Source organism: Oratosquilla oratoria, chromosome 9, assembly GCF_046742065.1.
Source record: "Oratosquilla oratoria isolate Oo_2021 chromosome 9, ASM4674206v1, whole genome shotgun sequence".
NCBI classification, from domain to species: Eukaryota; Metazoa; Arthropoda; class Malacostraca; order Stomatopoda; family Squillidae; genus Oratosquilla; species Oratosquilla oratoria.
Window position 1 is genome coordinate 39,644,682 of NC_134785.1, and position 27,917 is coordinate 39,672,598.

At 39.3% G+C, this 27,917-nt stretch overlaps 1 protein-coding gene and 1 long non-coding RNA gene across 3 annotated transcripts; one reads left to right on the forward strand and one right to left on the reverse strand.

The window, feature by feature from the left end:
- Window positions 1-215: 215 nt before the first annotated feature.
- Window positions 216-20,364, forward strand: LOC143028324 (uncharacterized). 2 transcript variants are annotated; one of them, XM_076190250.1, is made up of 2 exons: window positions 216-271; window positions 16,241-20,364. In XM_076190250.1, exon 2 carries the CDS (start codon window positions 16,441-16,443, stop codon window positions 17,116-17,118), a length of 678 nt encoding a protein of 225 aa, XP_076046365.1. In that variant the 5' UTR covers window positions 216-271; window positions 16,241-16,440; the 3' UTR covers window positions 17,119-20,364. The 2 variants fall into 2 exon arrangements, with proteins under 2 accessions (XP_076046365.1, XP_076046366.1); XM_076190251.1 differs by lacking the exon at window positions 16,241-20,364 and adding an exon at window positions 8,760-9,554 and having other exon boundaries at window positions 224-271.
- On the reverse strand, window positions 5,846-27,858 carry LOC143028325 (uncharacterized). The gene is made up of 3 exons (XR_012966721.1): window positions 27,743-27,858; window positions 27,426-27,476; window positions 5,846-5,907 (listed from the first exon to the last, which is right to left on the reverse strand). It is a non-coding gene; the product is annotated as an uncharacterized LOC143028325 (long non-coding RNA).
- Window positions 27,859-27,917: the final 59 nt, after the last annotated feature.

Genomic DNA, 27,917 nt, shown 5'->3' on the forward strand with positions numbered 1-27,917 from the left:
TCTGTCTGATTTTCATTTATTATTAGTTACATGTCAATTTATTATTATTTACTATTTATCTGTTTGTTTATTATTTAACTATACCTATGCATTTATTTATGTGTTTTATTTGTTATTTATATTATTATAGTTTTTATCTATTATTTTATTATTAATATGATTTTTTTTCGCATCCGACCTAGATATGGATCAAAAGGTCTCCTGTCGGTATGCATGACGGCGGGCTGGACGAGTCGTAGCCTGGGTCGGTAAAATTGCAGAGGATAAAAACGTAAGTTCTCCTTGATCATATTACATGGAAATCACACACTTTAGAGAAAATAGTTAAAATAATGCAACCATATATATATAGAAGTGTGCATTTGAGCCAAACCCTTCCTTGTTTGGGTTTTGTTGTTTTGTTCGGCTTTTCTCGGTTTGTTCGGCAATTAGTGAGACCGGAAGTGGCATAGAATTTGGAGACACAACAGTCATGCAGGTTATAAGCAAGTGCTATTGTGGAAGTTCGTCAGTCGTGTACATAATTATGTTTATTGTGTGGTAGAGGTTATTTTCCTTATCTTTTCATCACTTTATGTTGCCTGGTTTGATGTTAGTTCTAATCGCATATGATTATCATTATGATATGGGCACTACCAATTTGGTAGGTAGAATGAGCTCTTTCCAAAACACTTATTGATTGTTTACATTCTTGAAAGGTAGGCATACAATGATCATGGGTAAAAAGCCACAGATTAGAGAATAAATTTTCTTAGGTTACTGTATTTTCAGCAAGTTCTTTTTAATGTGAAGGATGTGGGTTACAGGAGTATCATACATTATTTGGGACTGAAATTCTCAAATGCATTGAACATTCAGTGAAAGCTCCATTTCAAAAGAGGAACCATTGGCTCACAAAATATTAGTAAATAATTTACTTTTGTTGGAAGGTTCCAGAAGCAGGGTCATTAACCCTAATCTAACAAAAAAAATAGGCTTTAGTTTATGTTTGTGATTCACAAGTAAGATTGCCATGGTCTCAAATAGATTTTCATGAAAAGTAAGTAGTAATTCATTTGAAGTGACTTTATGAATAAACATAAATCAAGCTAATCCCATCATGTGCCTTATTTTTTGTAGTTGACAGAAAGGGGTGGGTGATAAGTTTAGACTAACTCAGGGGTTCCCAAAGTGGTTTATATCGACTCCCAGGGGTCAATGAGACCATCCAAGGGGTCAAAAGGGGGTCAGTAGATTGCTAGGGGGTTGATAAGACCATCCAAGGGGTCGAAAGGGGGTCAGTAGATTGCTAGGGTGTTGAAAGGGGTCAGTAAATTACTATGGGGTTGAAAGGCAGTCTTTAAAATTAAATGGTTAGCATGAAATTATCCTGTTCTCTTCCCGTACTGAAAGAGTACTCAGTTCACTCGTGAGTCGAAAATCCTCCCCATTCTGTGCATGTAGGGAGAATCTCACACACACAACCACATTGTGAATGAACATCAAGATGACAAGCTTGTGTAATATTATTGGCTTGAATATTATTTATAGTAATATAATAAAGAGTATATAATATCACTCTTAAAGCTATTGGTAAATTATAAATATTTATTTTAAAACATATGTTTATGTAATAATGTATATGTGAAAGTGTCTGTATCATTATTGGAATGTCATCGCCTTGATAAATGTTGCCATTTGGCCCTTTTATAATGGATCAAAATGAAATAAATAAATAAATTAATTAATAAATAAAAATACACGAATAGAATACATAAAATCCACAAACACGAAAACTGTGACTATGGTACTTTAGAATTATCAGAAGTGATTTGAGACCAAACAAGAACTATAGTAAAGAATTAAAACAATGATAACAAAAATGATAACAATCAGAATGATAATAACACTATTGATAACTAAAATGATAATAATAACAATAATAATAATGATAATAACAACAATAATAATAATGATAATAACAACTATAATAATAATGATATTACTAGCATTAATAACAATAACACCACCAATGATAATAATAAACTGACATAATTCGTGAATTAATAGTTTGGGGGCCTATAGAAAATCTTAAACTTTACTAGGGGGTCGATGAGCTGAAAAGTTTGGGAACCCCTGGACTGACTTAACTATAGGTATTGATAGGTTAGGTTCAGTTGACTTCACTAGATTATTTTTTTCTCTCGCTCTAAGATAGACATAAACATTTTATAGGGTTATTTATGGGCTTCTGGTGCTATTTTTGCTAAAATTCACTCATTTACTCACCAAAACTGTTTGGGGGGGGGGGGGCTGAGGTGGGGTGTTCCCTGACAAATGGAAACCAATAAAGAAATTGCAAGAATCACTCATTGATTCCTGACATCCTTGAATATTGAGTGGGTGTAGACCTCTGAAAATTCTACCTAGATTTCTTATTTCCAGTTATCTGTGCTATTGTATCCTTCATCATACTCAGATTTTTTTTTTTTTTTTTTTTTTAGGGCTTCTTTCTCTGTAATGTTTATTCATCCTAGACTTGTGGGATGCAGCTCAGTATGGAGCAGACAGATGTTTAATCAGAGCTCCCTAGAATTCCTAGTTCATTAATACTGCGGATGAAATTGATCAACCCTGACATTGGTTGGCTAATATTCCTAGATAGTGCATCTGCTGCAACATTCTTCCTACCTGGAATATATTCAAACTTAACCTCCTAACACTGAAGTGGAGTAAACCACATGGCTAGTGTGCCCCTAAGGTTCTTACATTTGAATAAGTTCTGATCTGTATGATCAGTCCACACTCTGGATATCCCAGTATCATATATCTAAAACTCTCTTGTGAATATATCACTGCTAATATTTCTCTTTCTGTAATGGAGTAGTTTCTCTCTGCACTATTACAAAGTCTCGATGTGAAAGCTATCGGATTCAATTTTCCATCTCTCTCTTGCATCAGTATGCCTCCTAACCCTATGTCAGACGCATCAGTACAAAGAATGAACTCTTTATCATAATCAGGAAATATGAGAACTGGAGAACTAGTAAGTTTATCTTTCAACTTGTCAAAAGCTTGTTGTGCAGATCCCCAAATGAACTTTGAATCTTTCCTCAACAAAGAACTTAATGGATTAGCTATGTCTGCATAACCCTTGATAAATTTTCTATAATACCCTGTCAATCCCAAGAAACTTCTAACTTTTTCTACATTGTTCGGAACTGGATAGTTCTTTACTGCTTCTACCTTTGAATTCACTGTACTAAGTCCATGTCTGTCTATTTTATGTCCCAAATAAATGACACTGTCCTGCAAAAACTTACATTTTTCAAGTTTCACTTTCAATCCTGCTTCAACTAGTCTTGAGAATACCAAATCTAATTTCTTAAAGTGCTCAGTCACTGTTTGGGAAACTATTGAAATATCTAGAAATACACTGGCAGTGTTTCCACACAACCCATCTAGAACTGTATTCATTAATCTCATTTAAGTTAATAGACTATTACATAACCCAAATGGTATTTATTTGAATGCATGGTGTCCCATTGTTGTAAAAAATGCTCTATTTTCCCTTGAACCTTAAGAACATAAGAATAAAGGAGACTGCAAAAGACCATAAGGCCTACATTAGGCAGCTCCGTATCCACCACCACCTGTCATCCCCAGGTGGTAACTCGAGTTACCAGAATGCAGATTTGATATCTATAGTGCTAAGATACCTATTCTTGGTTCCGAAACGACAAAGAATAATATTTCCAGTAACAGTAATCTATCAGGTATAGTCTGTTTATTCAATTCCCTTTAATCAATAACTGGACACATGGTACCATCTGATGTTGGCTCCAGAATCAAAGGGAAATTTCATTAATTTTGACTTGGTTCTACGACATCCTGTGATAACATTTCATTGATCAATTTGTACTACAATGGATAGCTTGAAATGTGGTAATCTATAGGCTGGTATATAAATAGGTTGAGTCCATGGTTTTAATATGATCTGATGTTTTATAACAGTTGTTTTGCCTAAAGAGTCCCCTGGCAAAGCAATTGCTTTATTGTGCTTCACAAGCAATGCAGTCAAGCTTACTTCTAGATCAGGACAACTCAGCAGGACATGATCATGCCCTCTTTTCTCATAGTTGCAAATCCTATCAATAAATCTCCTGGGAAAACTGATTCTTCTACAACTATCACTGGAATGTGCAAGGGTTCATTTCTGTATAAAATAACATAGTCTTACCTGATTTTTTAACTGCCTTCCTGTTACTCCTTGCAATGAATAATGGATTGGTTCCAAGATTTTCATTCCTGGTTTCAACTGGTTTAAAATTTCGCTTGTTATAACACTGACTACAGATCCTGTATCGATAAATATTTGAATGGGTTTATTGAAAACTCTACCTGCAATAATGGGTCCTACAGAAGTCCTTCAAATTGTTATAGTCAATATACAATTGTCTTTGGTATGGGTGTTTTCTTTTACTCTCCTGTCACTTGTGTCCCTAACACCCTAACACAATAATGTCTATTTGTTGCTCTAGGGTTAGCTCTGTTCTATTCTATTCTATGTCTGGAAGTTTTCCTCTTGTTTCTGGGTGAATACGAAAATTTGGCATTGCTTTACAATTCTGTGTTTATCTGGTGATACAAACAGATACAATGATACTCATCATAACCCTCATATTTGCAGTTCCTACAAATAGTCTCATAATAACACTCGTGCTTTATGCCCCCCAGTTATTATAATTGTGGCATTCAACTCTATCATTCCTTGAAGTACTTCTAACTCTTAAGTTCAGATCCTCTGTTTCTGTAGTCACTCCTAGAATTCCTATTTTCTCTCTGTTGTTGCATTCTATTGTCATGACATATGGACTAATTGCTTTACTTTCATTATAAACTTGAAGAAGGTAATCTATCTCCCCTTAGTCCATTGTTTCTCTAAGATCTCTGTATAGCTTTTCTGCATTGCATCACAATTATGAACCAATAATGCAAATGTTATTAACTTATCGCTGGATCTTTCTGTCCAATCTGAGTCCTTCAACATAGAAATCATGCACTTAGACCATCTGTCTAATTTTGCTAAATATTCAGTTTCATTTTTTTTTTTTTTTTATCATTTTAACCAAAGACCAGATAGGATCCTGATCACACTTTGGCTTAAAATGTTATAAGATATTGGTTTATATCTTCCATTTGCTGGAAATTTATTACTAGCCCTCTCCTTCTCAAGATCTACATTTTCTTTTAAATTGTCTGTTTTCTTTTTATCGTCTGATGTCACTATTAGTACAGTATACCAATTAAACTGAGAAACCTATTGACTTCCACCGTATTTTCTTTCCCCGAAAACTTTGGAATATTATTTTGTGAGGTAATCACCTCATGACTTCTGTGGTCATACCTTCAGTTGTTTATGTCGATTTGAATCAACTGTTTCTTCTGTAATCTTCCTCACATGTAGCACATCAACCTCATCCTTTGTGGCCTCATTGACTTGCTCATCCTCGTAGTTGTCCCCTCGTTGACTAGCTCGTCCTTGCAGTAGCCCTCTCTTTCACTAGCTTGTCCCTCGCAGTAGTCCTCTAGTTCACTAGCTTGCCCCTCGCAGTCAGTGTGCACTATGTGGTTGCGTGCACTGTGTGGTCCTGTAGTTGTAGTTTGTTCAGTGCACCAGTCTCTTCACACACCCATAGCCGTATGTTACACTAAGTTCTTTAGTAGAGTTAGGTTTTGCCCCTAGCTGCCGCCACTTTCGTACGCCACTTTCACTCTCTATTTTCTCTACTGTCTGTTATGTAGTACAATTTGTCACTCACAATTTTAATCAGTAGTTCCTGTGCCTCTAATCATCCAATGTAGTCAAGTTCTAGACTGTTAGTTCCACTTAGTGTAGGATATAGCACATCACAAATTTTGTTTTAGCTTATGTATATGAGGGGGAATTAAACGGTGCAGATTTTTCCCTGATTTTCTTCACAAATTCTACAACGTGATTCTCTTAGGTACACCTAGGGACTCCCCTCGAGAACATGCATTTTGGTCCTAGGTAAGTTTTGTAGTGATGTGGTGATTTCTTTAGTCCAATGGTCTTTAACTTTATATTTAAGATCCTCCTCAAAGGGCGTGATCTTACAATTGTAAACCAATTGAATTTTCTCTACCCTTCAAGCAGATTCGTTGTTACAAGGCTATATGTAATATTGTTTACTTAGGCAATCTCGAATCTCTGCATAACTTAGTTTACAGGTCAGCAAACCATGTACACCTCATAAATGAGTATCAGGCCTTTGGTAATTTTTATAACTCAAAGCAGAGAGTGAAGTTATGCAATCCCTTACCTACGAACTGTGCTATTTACATACACCCAAACCATATAAATGCATCCCTCACCTTCTATCCCTGTTTCTATTTATTCTCTACCAGCCTTTTGCACAGGGAAACCTCCTTGAAATGGCTGCAAGTATGGAGTGGCATCCCACAGGGGAGTGTATTGAATCCGATACTGTTCCTAGTATTCATAAATGACATGTTAGATAATGTCCAGCCAAATGGAAAACTGCGCTGATGATGAAATTTTTTATTGTTGGATAAGAACTGCAGAAGATGGCATGACCCTACAAGACTTGATACAGGTCTTTAAGATTTTAAAGGGAATTGACAACATCAAAAGTGACCAAATTTTCACATTGAATAAGAATCAGACAAGAAACAATGGTCTCAAACTGTCCGGAAATAGATTCAATTTGGAAGTAGGTAGAAACAACTTTGCCAACCGTGTAGTAAATGAATGGAATAAACTTCCTGCACAGGTAGTGCAATGTAGTTCAGTTCAAAGCTTTAAGAATCAGTTAGATAAATACCTAAGTAAGATGCTGTAATGATTATATTTTATCTTATATTATTTGTTTTTGTTTTGTTATCATTTGTCTGTCTGATTTTCATTTATTATTAGTTATATGTCAATTTATTATTATTTACTATTTACCTGTTTGTTTATTATTTAACTATACATGTGCATTTATTTATGTATTTTATTTGTTATTTACATTATTATAGTTTTTATTTATTGTTTTATTATTAATATGATTATTTTTTCGCATCCGACCTAGATTATGGATCAAAAGGTCTCCTGTCGGCATGCTCCGCCTTTGTAAACCTTTGTAATTGCTCCAGTTTAATGAAGAGAAATGTAAAGTTATGCATATTAGAAGAAAGAACCAGGCTGTGAATACTATTTGGGACAGAAAGTACTGGAGGAAATACAAGAGGAAAAAGATGGAGTCATCATTGCTAGTGATCTCAAGGCCTCAAGACAGCGAAACATATAGCAAAGGCTAATTCGATGCTGGGTCTTATAAAAAAGATTGGCATGTCTTGATGTGGATATGGTGATATCCCTATATAAGGCAATGGTAAGGATGTGTCTTGAATATTGTGTATAACCATGGTCTCCATATATGAGAGGTGACATATAGAAGCTGGAACACATACAAAGAAGGGTTACTACACTAGTCCCGGAACTGAAAAACTGTTCATATGAGGAGAGATTAGCTAGACTGAGACTCCCCACACTTGAAGAATGAATGACCTGAGGAAATTTGATAGAAACTTTCAAAATCTTGAAAGGCATGGATAATGTTGGGGGTGAAGAAGATTTACAGTTGGCTACCAGAAACTGCCACCCAGAAACAAGAGGTTGTAGCCTCAAGGTAATGAAACCACACCCTCGAATAGTAAAGAGGAATATAATTTTTTTTTAATTCAAGGGTAGTGAATAAGTGGAACAGCCTCACTGAAAATGTGACTACTAGCATAAGTGTAAATATATTTAAAAAACAGATATGACCAATTTGAGACTGTAAGGCATCAAAATAAGGCACCCCTTATGAGCTTAAGCTCTCTTGCTTCTTTTAATTGCACTAAGGTAAGCATCCTGTGGGTTTTTGTTTCATAATTAATTTTTACTTTATCAGTCACCTAAAAAATTAAATCCTGTGTTGATTTAAAAGTAAGATTGCTACATGGCACAAATATTCACGCAAATTACTTGTAACTCATTTGAAGTGACTGTTTCCACTGAATATTATAACTCAACAAGGTACTTCCACTGTGTGCCTTGTTAATTGATGGAAGGAGGGGTGAATCTAACCTAAGTGTAGATAGGGACAAGTTAAGATAGATTGACTCAAAGTAATTTACTTCTCACTCAAGGATGTCAGAAATATATATATATATTATTATTATTATTATTATTATTATTATTATTATTATTATTATAAGCTTCTGGTGGTATTTGTGAAGAACTTTACTAATTTTCCCACCAGTCCTGAAGTTGGGCAGGTTTACTGAGAAATGGAAAGCAAGTGATTAACATAAAAATCAATATCAGATTCTCATGAATCTCGCAAATGTTGATTTATGATGTCCGTGATTAGTGTGTATGTATAATGATCCTCTGCAAAAATTTGACAAAGGTACATATTTCCAATTATGCTATTGTATCCTACATATACACCGACCACTTTTTTTTTTTGTCTTTTATCTCATTGCAGTGCTTATTCAGCCACTCTTTTGCTGTATTATTTCCTTTTTTTTTTTTTTTTTTTTTTTTCTGTCCCAGTCTCTGAAACAGCAGCTTCTTTGATATGAGTTGTTTGTTCCCTTCCCCTACTGCATTTTGGTTAATGTCCCACTATATTTGTATACATTCGTGTAACTCTTATCACATGTTATCAACAAGTTAGATGTCAAACTTATTATATATTTTCTTTCAGGACAAAGGTAAATATCACTATTTCCTTGGAAAAGGTATCCAAGTATTCTGCATATTCATCATATAATAAAAAGAATCTGGTGTGGCATCTGCAGTACACTTATCTCATGAGCCATCTTTGATATCACATGATGACCCACACTATGGAGAAACTTGTCCAATGTGATCTATGTGATGCAGCTTTCTCTAGAAAGGCTGGTCTTAAAGATCACATGATGACCCACACTGGAGAGAAGCCCTTCAAATGTGATCTATGTGATGCAGCTTTCTCACGAAAGAGTAATCTCAAACAACATGTGGTGACCCACACTGGACAGAAAGCTTTCCAGTGTGACATATGTGATGCAATTTTCTCAGGAAAGAGTGGCCTCAACTATCACATGATGACCCACACTGGAGAGAAACCTCTCCAATGTGACCTGTGTGATGCAGCTTTCTCACGAAAAAGTTGTCTCAAATATCACATGATGACCCACACTGGAGAGAAGCCTTTCAAGTGTGACCTATGCGATAGAGCTTTTTCCGGAAAGACTGCTCTCAAATATCATGTGCACTGGGGTGAAGCCTTTCAAGTGTGACCTGTGTGATGCAGCTTTCTTAGCAAAGGGTGATCTCAAACGACATGTGATGACCCACACTGGAAAGAAGCCTTTTAAGTGTGACCTTTGCAATGCAGCTTTCTCAGCAAATGGTCATCTCAAATATCATGTGATGACCCACACTGAAGAGAAACCTTTCCAATGTGACCTTTGTAATGCAGCTTTCTCAGGAAAGACTCTTCTTAAATATCATATGATGACCCCTCTGAAACTACTACATTCACACTTGTCCCCTTTTCCCTTGTAAAGAGGAACTACACAGGCACTTCTCCAGTCCTCCGGTACTCTACCCTCTCTCCAGCAAACATTAAATAACCTCACCAACCAGTCCACCATCACTGAACCTCCCTTTTTCAGACATTCTGCATGGCATCCATCCAGACCAGGTGCCTTACCTACTTTCATCATCTTTACAACTGCCTTCACCTCATCCTTCCTTATTTCTCCTCCATTCTCCTCACTCATCACTCTCATTTTCTTCGCATTTCCCACTGCAACTATCTTTCCTTCCCTATCCTCCTTTACATTTAGCAACTCCCTAAAATATTCTGCCCATCTTCCCCTTACTGCCATCTCTTCCATTATCATCTCTCCATCTGTACCTTTTACCTTTTCTTCCCTACTTGATTCGCCTCCTCTTCCTCTCTTAATTTCTTTCCAAAACATCTTTTTATTACTTTCAAAATTTTCTGTCATACTCCTACCCCATTTCACATCTGCTCTCCTCTTTGCCTCCTTTACCTTTTGCTTTACTTCTCTTTTCTTTTCTTTGTACGTCTCATACGACTCCCCCGTCCTCTTTTGTAACCAATCTGTGAATGCTCGCTTCTTCTCTTCTACAACATTCTTCGTTTCCTCATCCCACCATTCACTACCCTTTCTTCTATTTCCCCCAGTCCTTCTTGTTCCACACACCATCCTTGCACACTTTAAGACTCCCTCCTTGAACCATCCCCATTCCTCCTCCACACCCATCTCTGCTCTATCCTTTACTCCCTCCCACTCCTCCTTCAGCTTCTTTTCGTACTCCTTCTCCTTTTCCTTTTCATTCAAGGAGTTCACTCTAAGAACCTCCCTACCTTTTGTCCCTTTCCTCTTTCTCCATCTATCCTCTACTCTCAGCTTACCTTCCACCAAAAAATGATCTGATATTCCCCCACCCTCTCCCCTTAGCACATGTACATCCTTAACTCTTCCTATCATAATCCTATTTACCACTACATAATCCATTAGCGCTCTATCTACCACCCTTCCCTCCACCACCCTCTCCCATGTGTACTTATGCTTGACTTTCTTCCGAAACACTGTATTTGCTATCATCAACTCTCTTTCTAGACACATTTCCACCATCAATTCTCCACTACGATTCTTTCCTGGAACTCCACACTTCCCAACCACTCCATCGATTGGACCATTTCCCACCCTAGCATTAAGGTCTCCCAGTACTATTACATTGACATTTCTTCCTAAACCCTCTATGCACTCATTTAAATCTATCCAAAAGGCCTCCCTTTCTTCCACGCTCTTCTCACTGCCAGGCCCATATGCACTTACAAAGACCCACATCTCCTTTCCCAGTTTCACCTTCATCCACATTATCCTTGAGGAAACCTCCTTCCACTCCACTACCTCTTTACCTATCTCCTCACTCACTAGAATAGCCACCCCTTCCCTCCCTCGCCCTCTCTTCACTCCTGATAACCTCCCACTTACATTCCCAAACTTACACTCACCCTTCCCTTTCAACTTAGTTTCACTCAAAGCCAACACATCCATCTTTCTTCTCACAAACATACTACCTATCTCTTCCCTTTTACTCTCATCTGTACCACATCCACGCACATTAAAAGACCCAAACCTTAGGGTGCTGGCCCGAGGCCCTCCAGCACCCCTTATGCCTTCACTTTCCTTTTTAGGAATTTGCCCCGTGGGGCTACAGGGAGAAGGATGCCTAGTCCCTCTCCCCGTCCCTTTCTTCTCGCCTCTTACGATCCAAGTGGGAAACTTGGTGGCAGTATTCTTTTCCCCGACCACAGGGACTTCCCCGACCACAGGTAATTTGTGTTACTGTAAATATATTCAGCAGTGTTGATTGAATCCCTGGAAATACAACATCACTCCTTTCAGGAGTGATATAAGATGGCATATGATGACTTGTTGAAGAATAAATCCAAGGTGCTAGTTGAATTGGTAGGTTTTGTTATTATTTGTGCCAAGAAGAATTTGCTCATGGTGTCTAGTGGTAGTTTTAATTGTACTTGTTCTTCTTTAGTACCTCCAGTGACAAAATATCATGGTCAGATATTTTCTGAAATATGTATTGTCACAACGCCTTCATGCTTTCTAGTCTCTTTTCACTCTGTATAAACTGTAGTTGTTAATTGGTTTTTCTGCATGTAACACCCTTCTTTGAGTGAGTCTCCGTTAGGGCAATATACATTGAAACTTCCATGATTATAAGCTTTTTCAGGAAAGACACTTTACTTTGGTTATTATTATTACTATATATATATTTTATTATCTAATTATTATTATTATTTATTTATTAATTTATTATTATTTTTACGGCCTTGTATATTGGTTAATATGACTGCTTCTAGTGATGGGAGCTCTAAATGGCCACGATTGTTGATCCTGTTGGGGCTCTGGGTATGTAGTGACTGGTTTGGATGATTTGTACCTGAACTGGGGCTAGTCTGAGCTGATCTTAATGCGAATTGTGGGTGTATATATATATATTATATATATATATATATATATACAGACGCTCCTCTACTTACGTTCATTCGTTTTACGTTTTTTTCAATTTTACGTTTGAACTGACGGTAAAAAAAAAATGAAAAAAAAGTTTTTTGAGTTAATTTTTTAGTTTACCGCGCTCTCCGTAGTTCAAACGATACTTGCGCACGACGCTGCGTCCATTGTTTACATTGCGCAGACGACAAACTGAACATGCCTTGCCTCCTCCTCCTCCCCCTCCTCCTCCACCATCTCAATTTATGTTGCTTGAATTTAATCTATTTGAAATTAATGTTATTATTTTACAATGTTATGTGTTTAATTAATGATTTAGGGGTGTTTTATAAGATATGGTAATAAAATTTACCGATGTATAGTACAGTAACAACTTACGTTCATTTTCAACTTACGTTCGGCCGTTCGGAACGTAACTAAAACGTAAGTTGAGGAGCGTCTGTATATATTCTGTTCGTAGCTCTTGAAATAGGTCTTATTTTTCCTTGGGTGTTTTGCTTCCCTTATTAATCATCATTATTATTTTCTGATTATGTTTGTCTTGTTTTGGATTTAAATGAGGCATGTTTTTTAGGTGGTCATGACTGCACCCTTTTCCTTTTCTTCTTTTTAGAAGGGACATATTTAACGTCTTGTTTGGTTGTCATTGGTACCATTTTCGCCATCGGCCTCTGCCTCTGGTTCGTTCAGTTGTTGGATAAAAAAGTGTTTTGGTAGATTCAACAAATTGTGTGCGTGTGGGGGGGGGGTTGCTGGAGTGTTTTTGGTTGTAGGTTGATCTACTTCTCTCGTGATTTGATGAATTTTTACTCCATCTGTTTTAACTAAATCAGCTTCTGATGCCTCCTTTTCGTTTCCAATAATGTTATTTTGTGCTTCGTCGTCCTTTGAGATCCACTCTTGCAGGCTTTTAAGAATTCATTATAGTTTTCTTGTATTTGTCACTCTGTGCAGAGGTAGATGTGTGTATCCGTTTTTTTTTTTTTTTTTTTTTTTTTTTTTTTTTTTTTACATTCTTCTTGATGGGCTTCCTCGGTACGCAAATCCAATTTAAGTAATTCACTGCCTAATCTCTCAGTTCAAAGTACACTGATTATGATATTGTTACGAGTAAAACTATATTCACTCCTCAAGTCCACTTCGTGTTGAATACAAAAGGGTGCTTTATAGTATGAGCAGTTGCATAGTACAGACATCTTTGAAATTGGGACATCTGTGAGATCCAAAAATGGCATAGAATTTGGAAACACAACAACCATGCAGGTATTAAGTGTTATTAGGCAACATTAAAAATATATATATCGTTCCCGCCCGACCTTAAAAAAAAAATCAAAATTAGAGCTCGAGTTTCGAGCCTTCCGAACGTGCCCTAGTGCGCATCTGTACCATTCGGCGCAGTGCATGAATGGCGGACTCGATGAAAGTGCCTGAGTATTTCGTTCACGGCATTTTTATGACTTTTATCGTAGCTAGCATAGCGCAAAAAGGCAATTCTACCCTCTTAAAGGCCTGGTATGAACTGAGCGTTGCCAACGACGCGTCTCTGAATTCTACGCAGAATTCTCTGACGGAAAATTTGACAAGGAGCCGCTACAAGAGTCATGCAGGCGATGGTTTGTCAAAGTCTTAGTTGGTGAATTTGCATGTTTCATGCACATATTTCGAAAATAAAACTGACCGTCCGACCCGCCTCTTCCCAGAAGCAAGGACGATTTTTTGTGGCCTTGTGGGCATTCATTAATCGTGTACATGTATTCATTGTGGTAGAGGTTATTTTCTATCTCTGTTCATCATTTTATGTTGCCTGGTTTGATGTTAAATCCAATCGCATATGGACACTACCAATTTGGTAGGCAGAATGTCTTGTCAAAACGCTGATTCTTTGTTTACATCCTCGCATGATAAGCATGCAACGACCATAGATACAAAACCACAAATTGGGGAATACGTTTCTTAGGTTATTATATTCACGGCAAGTTCTTTTTAATGCGAAGGATGCGGGTTACGTGAATATCCTATGCTATTTGGGACTGGAATGATTCAAATTCATGCAGTGAAATACCTCGCATTTGACCCCCCAGAAATAGTAGTAATTTACTTGATACCGGAAGGTTCCAGAAATAGCGTTATTCTCCATAATTTAATAAAAAAAAAAATAGTCTAACGTTGTCTTCGTGATTTACGAGTAAGATTGCCACGAGTTCAAATCAATTGTCGCGAAAAATAAATTGCAGTACATCTTATGTGACTGGTTTGACTAAATAACTAAAACTCAACAAACTACTCCCATGCCCCTTGTTTTAGTAGTTGATAGAACGGTGGTGGTGTGTGTGGGGTGGGGGGTTCTCTTATTTTATCCATCATCATACTCCTATTTTTTTATTGTGGTTTATTTCTATTTGTAATGTTTATTTATTCACTCTTGTGGCTTCTGTTACTCTATTAATTTTCACTTTACCAGTTGTTGTTTTTTTCTGCGCTCATCAATTTTGCGTTTGTTCAGTGGTCCATTTATTTTTCTTCTTTTTCCTTTTAGCTTCTTTGGTACGAGTTGTTTGTTCTCTTGCCTTGCTGCACTTTGATTAATGTCTCAATGTATTTGTATATTCTCGGGATACCCCTAAAATGTTAGCAAGTAATACTTTATATCGGAATGTTCTAGAAATAGCGTCATTCATCCTAGCCTAAAAATTAAACCTTATGTTGATTTACGATTAAGATTGCTATGGGGCACAAGTACACACGCAAATTACTTATAACTCATTTTAAGTGGTTGTTTTCACTGAATAAATATAACTCAACAAGCTATTCCAAATGTACGCTTTTAGTATTTGATAGAAGGGAATAGTGAATCTAACCTAACGTAGGTGTAGGTAGGGACGGGTTCGGATAGACTGACTAGAAGTCAATCTATCCTATCACAAGGATGTCAAAATTCAACATGTTTTAGTTTTATCTGTAGGCTTCAGGTGATATTTCTGCGGAATCTTACTTGTTTTCCTGCCAACCATGAGCTTAGAGGAAGGAAGGGTGGTCATCGAAATATGTGGACAGAACTTTGGACCACGGGCTTTCGACCATAGGTCACGAAACCCGGACATTTGGACCACGGAGGTGACCCAATGGTGGACGTGTGGGCCATGAACAAAATATTGAAAATACATGTAAAATACAGTAAATATTTTTAATGATTTGCAAAATAAATTGTGCCTTTGATGACAAAGTGTTACTTTAATGCGTCACACCTTTGTGAGTTCAAATTTAATAGGTGTGGCTTCACCTCGCACCTCATTCGGACACCTTTGTATATAAACCTGGCTTGCCAACTCGAGTCATTTTCTCAGAGCTATTCAACAAATATGGAAGTGATTACATCGACTAGGGGTGGGCAGAAGGTCTGTCTGGATGTCTCCAACCTGAGCCATCCTGTGTGGACACTGCTGCTTCAGATGAAGCGTGGCATCCGCCACACTAAGCGAACAAAGAGTAGTCTTACAACGAACTTTAGACTCGTCTCCACAACCTGGTGACTGGCAGAAAGGAAGGCAATAAGTGTAGAAGGGCATCAGCCACAACCTGCGTGGAGGACAGCCGAACGTGTAGATTTATGTACATTTCTGTTCCATTGAAATATACATGAGGTCTGATGAAATGTGTTCTTTTGTTTGAAAAATGTTTTGGTATTTATTTCCATGATTATGTCCTGTGGCCCAAATGTCCTACAATCACTGAAAAGTGGGAAACAAGTGATTTGATGTAGAAATAAACATGAAATTCTCATGAATCTTCTTAAATCTTATTTATGACATCCTTGATGTGTGTGTGTTATAGTGGTCCTTTGTATCCTACATTATAAACATATTTTTTCTCGTGTTCTCTATCACTTTGCAGTATTTATTCAGCCAATATTTTGCCTTATTATTTCCTGATTAATTTATAATATCCCAGTTTTTTTCTGCGCAACTCCATTCCAATTTTCCATTTCTTTAGGATTCCTCTTTGATAAGAGTTGCTTGCTCCCTTCCTCTGCTGCATTCTGGTTAATGTCCCATTATATTTACCCACGTGTTACTATTATTACATGGTCATAACAAGTTAGATGTCGAACTTATTATATATTTTCTTTCAGAACAAGGGTAAATATCAACATTTCCTTGGAAAAGGTATCCGAAAATTCCGTATATTCGTCATATAATAAAAAGAACCTGGTGTGGCGTCTCCGGAACACCCATCTCACGAATCATTTTAAATATCACACTAGAGAGAAACCTTTCCAGTGTGGCCTGTGTGGTGCAGCTTTTCTCATGATAGGCTGCTCTCAAATATCACATGATGAACCACATTGGAGATAAGCCATTCAAATGTGACCTGTGTGATGCAGTTTTCTCACGAAAGAGTAATCTCATACGACACGTGGTGACCCACACTGGAGAGAAGAATTTCCAATGTGACCTGTGTGATGCAGCTTTCTCACGAAAGTCTCATCTCAAACATCACATAATGACCCACACTGGAGAGAAGCCTATCAAGTGTGAACTGTGTGATGCAGCTTTCTTGACAAAGGGTGATCTCAAACGACACGTGATGACCCACACTGGAGAGAAAAATTTCCAATGTGACCTGTGTGATGCAGCTTTCTCACGAAAGACTCATCTCAAATATCACGCGATAACCCACACTGGAGAGAAGCCTTTCAAGTGTGACCTTTGTGTTGCGGTTTTCTCACGAAAGGAAAGTGTCAAATGTCACATGATGATCCATACTGGCGAGAAGCCTTTCAATTGTGACCTGTGTGATGCAACTTTCTCACGAAAGTATCTTCTCAAATATCACATGATTACCCATACTAGTGAGAAGCCTTTCAAGTGTGACCTGTGTGATGCGGTTTTCTTACGAAAGAGTACTCTCAAACGACACGTAATGACCCACACTGGAGGGAAGACTTTCCAGTGTAACCCGTGTGATGCAGCTTTTTCGGAAAAAGAAATAATCTCAAACATCACGTGATGACCCACACTAGAGAGAAGCCTTTCAATTGTGAACTGTGCGATGCAGCATTCTTAGCAAAGGGTGACCTCAAACAACACGTTATGACCCACACTAGAGAGAAGCCTTTCGAGTGTGACCTGTCCAATGCAGTCTTTTCAGCAAAAAGTGGTCTCAAATATCACGTGATGACCCACATTGTAGAGAAACAAGGGAGGTAGCCGAAAACAATGGCAAAAAATTCACTCCCGCCCATTCCATCCCCGCATACTCCACTCCCATTCATCCCCCTCCCTCTTTTTAATCTTGGTTCCTCCTGGATGATAGGTCAACCCTGCATCTCGCCCGCTGCCCTGGGTCAGAAGCAATATAGCAATGCACAGCACATCCACAGCAAGGCTGCTTCATTTAATCTCCTCATGCAGAAAAAGAGAGGACGGGGAGAAATCCCTTCGGGCTGCGTCAAAATATAACTTACACATACTCCATCCTCCACTCCCATGCATCACAGCATCATCCATACACAACCATTCTCCACTCGCCCCTATCTTCTGTCTCCTCCCTTCCTCAACAGACATTCTCCTCTTTCCCAATGTCCTTTTTGCCCCATCCATCCATCTCGTCCTTGGTCCCCCCGTCGTGTTCACTCCTTCCACCCCTGCCTTCCACACCACGTTTACTAATCTTCATTCATTCTTTCCATGTGTCCAAACCATCCCAATACTCTTTTATCAACCCTATCTTCCAAGTCCCTTTCCACTCCCGCTCTCCTCTTTACCTCCTCGCTTCTCACTCTATCCGCCCTAGTAACCCTACCATACTTCTCAGGCATTTCATCTCAAACACATTTAAACTTTTCCTCTCTTTTGTTCCATGTTTCTACCCCATACAGTGCTGTCGGCGCAATCACGCCTTCATACAACCTCCTCTTATCATCCCTTCCCAAATGTCTATTTCTTATTACACTTTTTAATCCCCAAGGCATTTACTTGCTTCTCTCAATCTATATTCTATCTCCACCCCCACTCCTCCCTTTCCCTCCACATTCGCGCCCAAGTATCTAAAGCTATTCACTTCCTCCAGTCTCTCTATCTTGTAAAAGTAATTTCCAATTTGCCATATTCTCCCCTTGTACATTTCATCAACTTTTATCAATATTTATCTTCAACCTCCTTTCGCATGTCTCCCCAAACTTTGTCAATAACTTCCTTAATCCCTCCTCTGATCCTGCCACAAGCTCAGTGTCGTCAACAAAAACAACGGGTTTATCTCCCATTTCCTTTAACCATCTCCAATCCCGGCCCATTACCCTTGCATTCAACTCTCGCACCACACATAACACATTCCTGGTGAAGTCCCACCTTTACCGCAAACCACTCACTCTTTCCATTTCTAATTCTAACACAGGCTCTACTACTCTCGTAAAAACTCTTGACTGTTCGTGACGGCTTTCCTTATTTCTCATATATCTGCAATACCTCCCACAGTGCCTTCCTGGTTACCCTGTCATAATCCTTTTCCAAAACCATAAAGGCCCCAAAAATATTCTTACCTTTTCCAAAAGCCTTTTCACATATCTACTTTACCACAAAAAAAAAAAAAAAAAAAAAAAATCTGATCCATGCAGCCACACATTTCCTCACCAATTACTTCCTGTTCCTTTCCTAATCCTCTCAGTCAAAACCCTCCCATAAGCCTTCGCAACTACCCTTAACAAACTGATCCCTCTGAAACTACTACACTCACACTTGTCTCCTTTTCCTTTGTAAAGTGGAACTATACAGGCAATCCTCAGGCACTCTACCCTCTTTTAGACAAACATTAAACAACCTCCCAAGTCAATCCACTATCACTGTACTTCCCTTTTTAGACACTCCGCATGACACCCACCCAACCCAGGTGCCTTACCTGCTCTCATCATTTTAATAACTGCTTTCACCTCATCTTTCCTTATTACTACTCAGTTGTTCTCATTCATCACTGTCATTTTCTTAGCGCTTCCCACTGCAACTACCTTTCCCTCCCTATCCTCCTTCATATTTAGCAACTCCCTAAAATGCTGTGTCCATCTTCCTCTTACTGCTGTTTCTTCCATTATCATCTCTCCATCTGCATCTTTTACCTTTTTCTCTCTATTTGATTCGCCTCCTTCTAAAACATATTTTTATTACTTTAAAAAAAATCTGTCATACTCTCACCCCATTTCACATCTGCCTCCTTTATCTTATGCTTTACTTCTCTTTTCTCTGTACTCATATGATTCTCTCGTCCTATTTTGTAACCAATTTGTGAATGCTTGTTTCTTCTCTTCTACAACCTTCTTTGTTTTCTCATCTCACCACTCACTACCCTTTCCTCTATTTCCTCCCGTCCTCCTTGTCCCACACACCAACTTTGCACACCTTGTGAATCCCTCCTTGAACTATCCCCATTCCTTGTTCTACTCTATCCTCCCTACCTACTGTCCTTTTCCTCTTTCTCCATCTATCCTCCACTCTCAACTTACCTTCCGCCAAAAAATTACCTGATATTCCCCCACTCTTTTCCCTTAGAATGTGTACATCCAAAACTATTATTTTCCTGGTTACCACTATATAGTTCATTAAAGCATACCTACCACCTTTCTATCCACCACCCTCTCCCACGTGTACTTATGCCTACTTTCCTCCTTAACACTGTATTTGCTATCATCAACTCTTTCTAGACACATCACCATCAACTCCCCACTATGATTTTTTTCCAGGAACTCCACACTTCCCAACCACTCCGTCTATTGGTTCATCTCCTACCTAACATTAAGATCTCCCAATACCACTACATAGACATTTCTCCCTAAACCCTCTATGCACTCATTTAAATTACCCAAAAAGCCTCCCTTTCCTCTACATTCTTCTCACTACCAGACCTATATGCACTTACAAAAACCCACATCTCCCCAGTTTCACCTTCATCCACGTCAACCTAGAAGAAATCTCCTTCCACTCCACCACACGTTTACCTATCTCTTCACTTACTAGTATAGCCACCTTCTCTCCTCTCTTCACTCCTGAGACCCTCCCAACTACACTCAAACTCACCCCTCCCTTTCACCTTGGTTTCACTCAATGGCAACATTCATTTTTCTTCTCACAAACATACTGCCTATCTCTTCCCTTTTGCTCTCTTCTGTACCACATCCACGCACATTAAAAGACCCAAGCCTGAGGGTTCTGGTTAGAAAACTCCCGGACCCTCATGCTATACATATATACATATATATATATATATATATATATATATATATATATATATATATATGTATATATATATATATATATATATATATATATATATATATATGTATATATAATTTTTTTCTCTCCTATGAATACCCTTTGGGGCTAGAGAGAGTAGGATGCCCCGTCTTGTCTCCTTCCCGTTTTTGTCGCCTTTTACGACTAAAGTGGGAGCACTCTGTGTCAACATTCTTCAGTATTGATCCGCTGTTATAGATCTGTTTGGTTGATGAGTTGTCACGTACGTATGCTGTCAGTTGTAGATGTTAGTTGGTTTACTCTCAGTTGTGCAATTATTTGAGTGACCTTTGATTGGCCTATTGTGAAATTGCATTTTGCTTGTTCGTAATTAAAGATTCTTAGTGTTCCATTAAGTCAGGGTTTCTCAACCTTTTTAGCCATATCGCCCTTTTTCAATTGAAAAAAGGTCGCCCCCCTTAATTGGAAAATAATAATAAAAATCATTGCAACAATGATAAACAACTAATTTAAAATGTTTTACTCACGTTGTGTTTTAATGAGATCCTTGGGCCCAGCTGGTGCTTCTTAGCTGCTAGATCTTTTATATTAGGCTTAAAATTTGTCAGTTAGAAGCAATACCTGTGACGTTTTTCGCCCCCCCCACCTGAGCTCATAAATCGCTCCCGTTGAGAATGACTGCATTAAGTGCTCGAATGTTTTTGTAATTACGAAAAACCGTCTACAATATTAGAGAATGGTGTAACTGGTGGATATAGATATCTGCACGCCATGGCGGATACAGTTCTGTTTATCATAGTATTGTGTTGTTTGGAGTAAATGCCATTGTTACTGTAAATATATATGCAGTAATATATTCAGCAGTGTTTATTTATCCTTTGAGAGACAAATCACAATTCAATGAAGTCTTTCCATGAGTGATATCAGTGACGAAGAAGAAGTTTATCCATTTGTTTGCTAAACGTTTTTGTTATCATTTGTGCCAATAAGAGCTTGTTTGTGGTGTTAAGCAGTAGTTTTGCATGTGCTTGTCCTTCTCTCATAACTTTAGAAGCAGAACCTCCTTGCTAGGTCGAGTTGTGATGTCTTGTGTTGAATTTTCTTGTTTTCGTGAAGTTTACAAGGTGCTTTTGTGATGGATGATAACAGTTTGTGATTAATGTATATACAGGCATTTGTCGGAGGGCAACCATCTCCACCTGATTATCTGAATGAATCATGACCTCTAGTGTCTCTTTTCGACCTTAAATGTGTAATAACTGGATTTTTAAACACCTGTTATTTTCTTTGTTTATTCTAAGCTACTATGTCTTTATATTCCTTAACTAGTACACGTGAATGTAGTGCCGTCTCCAAAAATGTAGCGGCGTGCAGCGTCTAGAACGACTCTTATCAAGGTCTTATAACTGAGGGGTGGAAGGGCGAGGTGGTTGAGGCGTCTCGTCTGACTAGGGTCCAAGAGCTCCTCGAATGGGAGTGATCAACAATACCCATATAAGGACGAATTGGGAATTTAAAAAAAAAGGAGTTAAGCCTGACGGCTTAGAGGTATTCGCTGCCACCACCCAATCGCTTATAAGGATATGTGTGATCAATGAAGGAACCATTAGTTAATCCTGTCTATCAAACGTCTCCTCCCTCTCAGGTCGTTAGGGGTTGGTTCTGGGTAGCGAGTAGCCTCCCGTGACACTACAACAACGATGTCCCAGTTGGGTAATGAAAGAATGTAGGTTAGGTTTTTCTGTGAATTAATTATTAAACTAGAAAAGTAAAAACATACAAAAATATATTGTGGATATTTTCCACTAGACAATATTGAATACAGATTGAAATGTATAAGTACCCGAACGTGCGAGGTAGATACGAGTATATGACGTAATTATGGAACTACGAGTCGGTGGGTATGGGAACTCTTAAGTAGGTCACGAACGCGTATGGGGGCGTGGTTATTACGCTCCAACCTTCTGGCCACAGTCTGTCTATCCAAATCTATTACTGATATCGTCCTTAAAATACGTATTCTTACGAGAGAACGATCTCAGTCAGAATTGCACTCGAAAATAAAGAAATGGCTTCTATTGAATATACGTGACACCTACGACTAACCCCCCCCTTTCTATGCAACAAGTGGTCTGTGTTTACACTCCCTTAACAACCCTTTTCTCCCTGTAAATGGGAGGAGGTAGGGCGTTACACTCGTCTAAACTCCTTAATGCTAATATCTATCTACTATATTATCAATATTTCATATAAATCTCAGATATCGCCACTTGATTTCATTACTCTTACAGAGCGTACTCACGTACCTGTAAATGGGAGGAGGTAGGACGTTACACTAATCTCAGCTACGCATAACGGGACTAGAGAGACGGAATATGTTCGTATCCCTGCGTAATCTACCAACTCCCCCTCTTGTGTTATATAGTGAAACTTCATTTCACTTCTTGATGCATCCCATAGCGGCTGAAATCTATCCCTAACTATCCCTCAAGTGGGATCCTGAACTGGAGGTTTTGGAATTTTTCCTAATCCTCTTAATGTTAATTCACTCGCCGCTAGGGGGCCAACGCAAGCAGACGTGTAGAGAGAGCTCTACCGATTTCGGAAAAAATCCAAAATCTACGCTGCAACCACCCACCAGTAGTCGCAGAGAACGATATAAAGGTACAGTGCATTGCCAGAAAAAAAATGGGAATCCGTGGTGCTTGGACTTAGACTGTAGAATTGGAAAAGTTCAGTCCTACCTGGCCAAACAATCCCTGTCAGGGGTTGCCATTGTTGCGCATGCGCACTGGTGTGACGTAGTTATGTCACATCAACCACCACCACAGTAATTTTACGTCACACCCTTGAACCCAATCTGCCTACCTACCAAGGTAGGCAGCATGGAACCTTCTGGCCCAATCTCCCTTCGAGGCCATTGAGGCCGACCTAGCTTTAAGCGATGAGGATGAGATGAGTGAGGAAGACATTCACTGGCCACGGCTACCTAGACACGAACTCCGTGATCCACTAGCTCCAATGTCTGCGCTAGACATGTCACGCCCCACAACTACTCCCAAACGTTCCATAACCCACACCTCGGACAGCAATAGTTCGCCTTCTTACCCTGCTGCCAAATCCTCAAAACGATTTGAGACATCTACTGCCCAGAGCAGCATATCTACAACAGACCACAGCGATCCACGCCCTGTAGCACAGGAGGCACCCACAAGGGGGACCTCATCGCTGCGTGACCCTCCATCCCCAGCATTTGCTCCCAGGGCTGACTATATCAAATTCCGGTTCAAGACTAACCCCTCAGTGGACATAAAACTTCGATGGCTGAATGATATAAACAAAGTCTTTAAACTTGACCGTAAACTAGCTGAGGTGAAGATGGCAGCAATTACATCTCAGTTTGTTTACATCTCTCGTAACCGCACAGATATTGTCAACAGTGTTACGAAAGGAGAGGTACTGTCCATCTACCTTGAGGCTCAGGACTCGCAGGAAAGGCCTCGCAAATATCCCACATACCTCTTAACACGTTACCCGGTCAATATTGAACCAGCCTTGGCCAAAGAACTGCCGGGCACCCACTCAGTCAGAAGATTCCACCATAATGGCACACCCATCAACCGCCTGGTAGTGACTTGGAGCCTTATAGAGCCACCACCACCGAGTGTCTACTTCAGCTTCCTTCCATGCCTACCACCCTGTGAACTTCGTAGGATGAAAGACGAGCAGCCATGGTGTTACCGGTGCTGGGGTATCGGTCATATCTCACGGTATTGCGCCGCGACCGAACGGTGTGCATGGTGCTCGGGCCCTCATGACTCCCGCACTTGTTCACACCGCGCCCCTCCACCAACTGCTGCTACCCCTGACTCGGCTTCATCACAATCCCAGCCTCCCCCACCAGACACCTCGTGCTGGAAATGTCCACGATGTCATCAGACAGGGATCAACGCCTGGCATGGTTGTGCAAAGCGTCAGCAAACCACCAATGCACTGGTTGTTAAACACACGGGTCACACTGAGTCACCACCACCTCCTCCCTCCGTCGGTAACCCCCACTCTACCTCTACTGCCTCCTCGGACTCCAAGCAAGTAGCTGCACTCACCGCTTCGGCCCTTCATTCCCTATACTCGGGGGAATTACCAGAGTCCTTAAGACTTCTAGTAGCTACATCCTGTCCTTTCTCCTTCTCCTTATCCTCATCAACTGTTGTGCCATTTTGGCAATCAATTACAGTGCCTTAACGAAGTTGAGAGAAACTTCTATTTATTTAGAGAAACCCCCCCCCCTTTAGATTCAAGTGTTCTCACACGACCTAATGGCCAACGGTTTCCGCGCCCAAGCACAAAGCGACCTTGTTCCAGCTTCGTGCGAAAACACCCACCCCCCCTGCACGCTGCCACATATTTGTTTTAACCTAGGCAATTAGAATAATTAGGATCGTATCTAACAAGCTCGTGAATAGTGTGTACCTCAAGGAACAATTGGAACTGTGTCATCTTCCACATGAACATTATTCGTAGTACCCTTCAACACTAGTGGCGGGAACGTAGAAGTATTGGCAACGTTGGATGCTAACTGGCGGGCATTTTTGACCTCACATGCCGCGGGACAGAGGTCAGTCTTCACATCGGGTTCAACAAGGGAGGTCGGACCGCTCATTCTCGGAAGTCCAATCGTGTCCTTTCCTCCCTCATGTGACTATTAAGGATTTTCATCCTTAAGTGACGATCGAGTATCAAGTGACATCAAACAAGTGATTTGGGTACAGACCCCTCCCGCCAGAACTCTACAAAGTGCAGTACGATTGACCAAGAATACGTCGGTGAAGTGTCGCTTACAAAGCCCATCTCAGCGCCCGTCCTTAACCATCAAGCTACGAAGTCGGTCAGTTTCCCGCCCCGATCCACACGAAAACCGTCGCCCCCCGCCCCCACCAGAAGCGGAGCCGCGCCGGTCGTAACTCAGCAGGAGACCGCGCCAATTGAAGACGTCTCCACACGCAAGACACACAAGTTAAGGTGTTTTAGTATAAGTTATAGCTAGGAATCGCGCGCAGGGAATAGTTAGGATGTATGTGAAATCCAGTTAATTGTTAACTCACATTGTTAATGATAAGTAGTATAATTCTAGTGTCTAATTATAGAATTAATTAATCCATTAAAACTCACATTAGGAGTTCTGGGTTTCATTAGCCTAGGACGGTTCACTTAATGAGTTGCCCCATCACCCCCCCCCCTTTGATTTACATTCACGCTCGCTCTGGAGGAAGAGCAAGTGGTCCCGGATGGTGATACAAATCTCCTGGACTTCGGTTCCCCAACTGCAGCTATCCTCCTCCTCCCTTCATCACTCACTCAAGGTACGTATTACCCACACCCCCTCATCCATCACCTTCCACTGTCCAGGAAATTCGTGTCAAAAGATAAAGTGGTATTTTTTTTTAGAAAAGCACACCTGCGCGATATAGCAATAAGAAATTAAATCATAAGTTTGTAAATTATAATACATCAACGTAATATACGATGACTGGCTGAAATTAATAAAGACAATTTTGCTAAAAGCTATACACAAACAAACGTAGCCGCTTCGAGGTAGAAAAAATTAAAGTATGATAATTTCGTTAATTATAACCTAACCTTTATTTAGCAATGCGGTACCTGTAATTCTAGAGGTTATCGGGGTCGTCGTTGACTTCCGAATCTAAAAAAAAATATGATGGCGTCTACAGGAGTCGACACAACTTCATTCCCTTGTGCATAGCTTTTCGCAGCGTTTTCTGTTATTAATTCCCGCCAAGAAAAATATTCATTACATTGATGTATTATGATTTACAAAATTTATATATAAATTTCGTAATGCTATATCGCGTAGGTGTGCATTTCTAAGAAAATAAAATAAATACATACCATAACACAAATCTTTGTTGCAATAACTTACATCTTTGCAAAACATTTATTGTTATTATTACTATTATTATTATTATCACTGTTGTTGTTGTTGTATTAATTACCCTTTCTATGAAATGGCCAGACTGTAACACCTTTGTCACAGTTGGGGTGATTTATAATATGTCCTTTCGGCCCATCACAGACTTACAATTTGAAGTATCTATTACTATTGATAATTAAATTGCCCTGTTTGATAACCCAATCTATTTTAATACTTCTTACTTATTCTGGAGTGGGTACGTGCCTTTTGACTTGGCCACGGCCCTTAAAAAGGAAAAAGGCCCTTTATGTACAGATAGATCTACTCGCAGTAAAAATGGAAGTTCTACCTTACCATTATGGAACCCGTCTCTTAATCTACATCTACCATACCGAAATCTAAATGAACACCAGTAACCTTACTTCTTATGGACAATATTATTCATAAATGCAATATTATCACAACTTAACACCTTACTTGATTTGTTTTAGTACTAATTGCGGTAGAGGTGCCGCAAGGTGCAGAAATTCCGTACAACTGTCATGTGAAGTTGCAGAATTCGTCGAAATGTTTTATTCTTGGATACAACATATATTTACTTTAAATTTATTTTCGTTTTTCGTTTTGTTATCAACAAGAGAAACTGTATAGTAGGATTATCGTCAATTTCCTATAACCTGGTAAAAAAAAAAAAAGCCACATTATCAATGTATGACTACCTATCTCTTCCAGTTTTTCGTTATCAATGCCATACTACAAATTACCAATCCTATATGTTTGATTCTCGTCGTGCATTTCTGCCGATCACATTTAATTTTTTGCAACGATTAATTAACATTACTTAATCTCTCAATTCCAATTTTACTGTGAACTGATTTACATGCACCCTATCCTCTGGTTTTGGGAGAAAAAAAAATTATAAAACGTTCAAGGCGGTGAGGTAAACATTATTCTAAAGACCAGGGAAATGCGTTGAGCTTGTTTCAAAAATCATTCTGAATCCGACACATGCTACGAAGACTAGGCTTCCTAGAACACACAGTAGTAACGCGGCTAGCGCCGTAGATAGGAGAGAGGTTGCCGCCACCCCAGCTATGTTAGGTTTGGTTGGTTAATTTAATACTAAGCAACTGTCAACCCACGTGTTTTATCCTGGCTGTTGTCAGACGATTTTATTCAGCTAACTGTAACCTCTGGAAGATGAAAGGTTAAAATAATAATCACAAGGAGACAATGTATAGGGACTCGCAGATCCCTCCTATGGGTAAATGGGTAACTCCTAAGAAGAGCAAAGCATTTTCGATACTTTTCGAGTGAATATACAATACAGACGTCTCAGTTTCCTAAAAAACGTGTCAAATACGTTCGAAACTACCCAACTTTGCCAAGTGATGTGGGTTTTGTGTCAAAAAATCACAATCCTGATGACTTAATACCTTCCTCGATAGTTCCTCCTTACCTTGATGCACTATGCTACATTCTCCTTCTCCACAGTATATGGCCGCAATTGCAGCCACTTCTTCCTCTATGGTTTCCATTATTTAAAGGTGCGAGATCTTGAGTTGTTATCGCGTACTCATGTAAACAAAACGAACGAAATAAGCGAAAAGTCTAGCAGCCTGCAGGATTCGGGT

Excerpts from the sequence above, each read along its gene's own strand:
- LOC143028324 (XM_076190250.1), top strand. The coding sequence starts at position 16,441 with ATGATGAACCACATTGGAGATAAGCCATTCAAATGTGACCTGTGTGAT.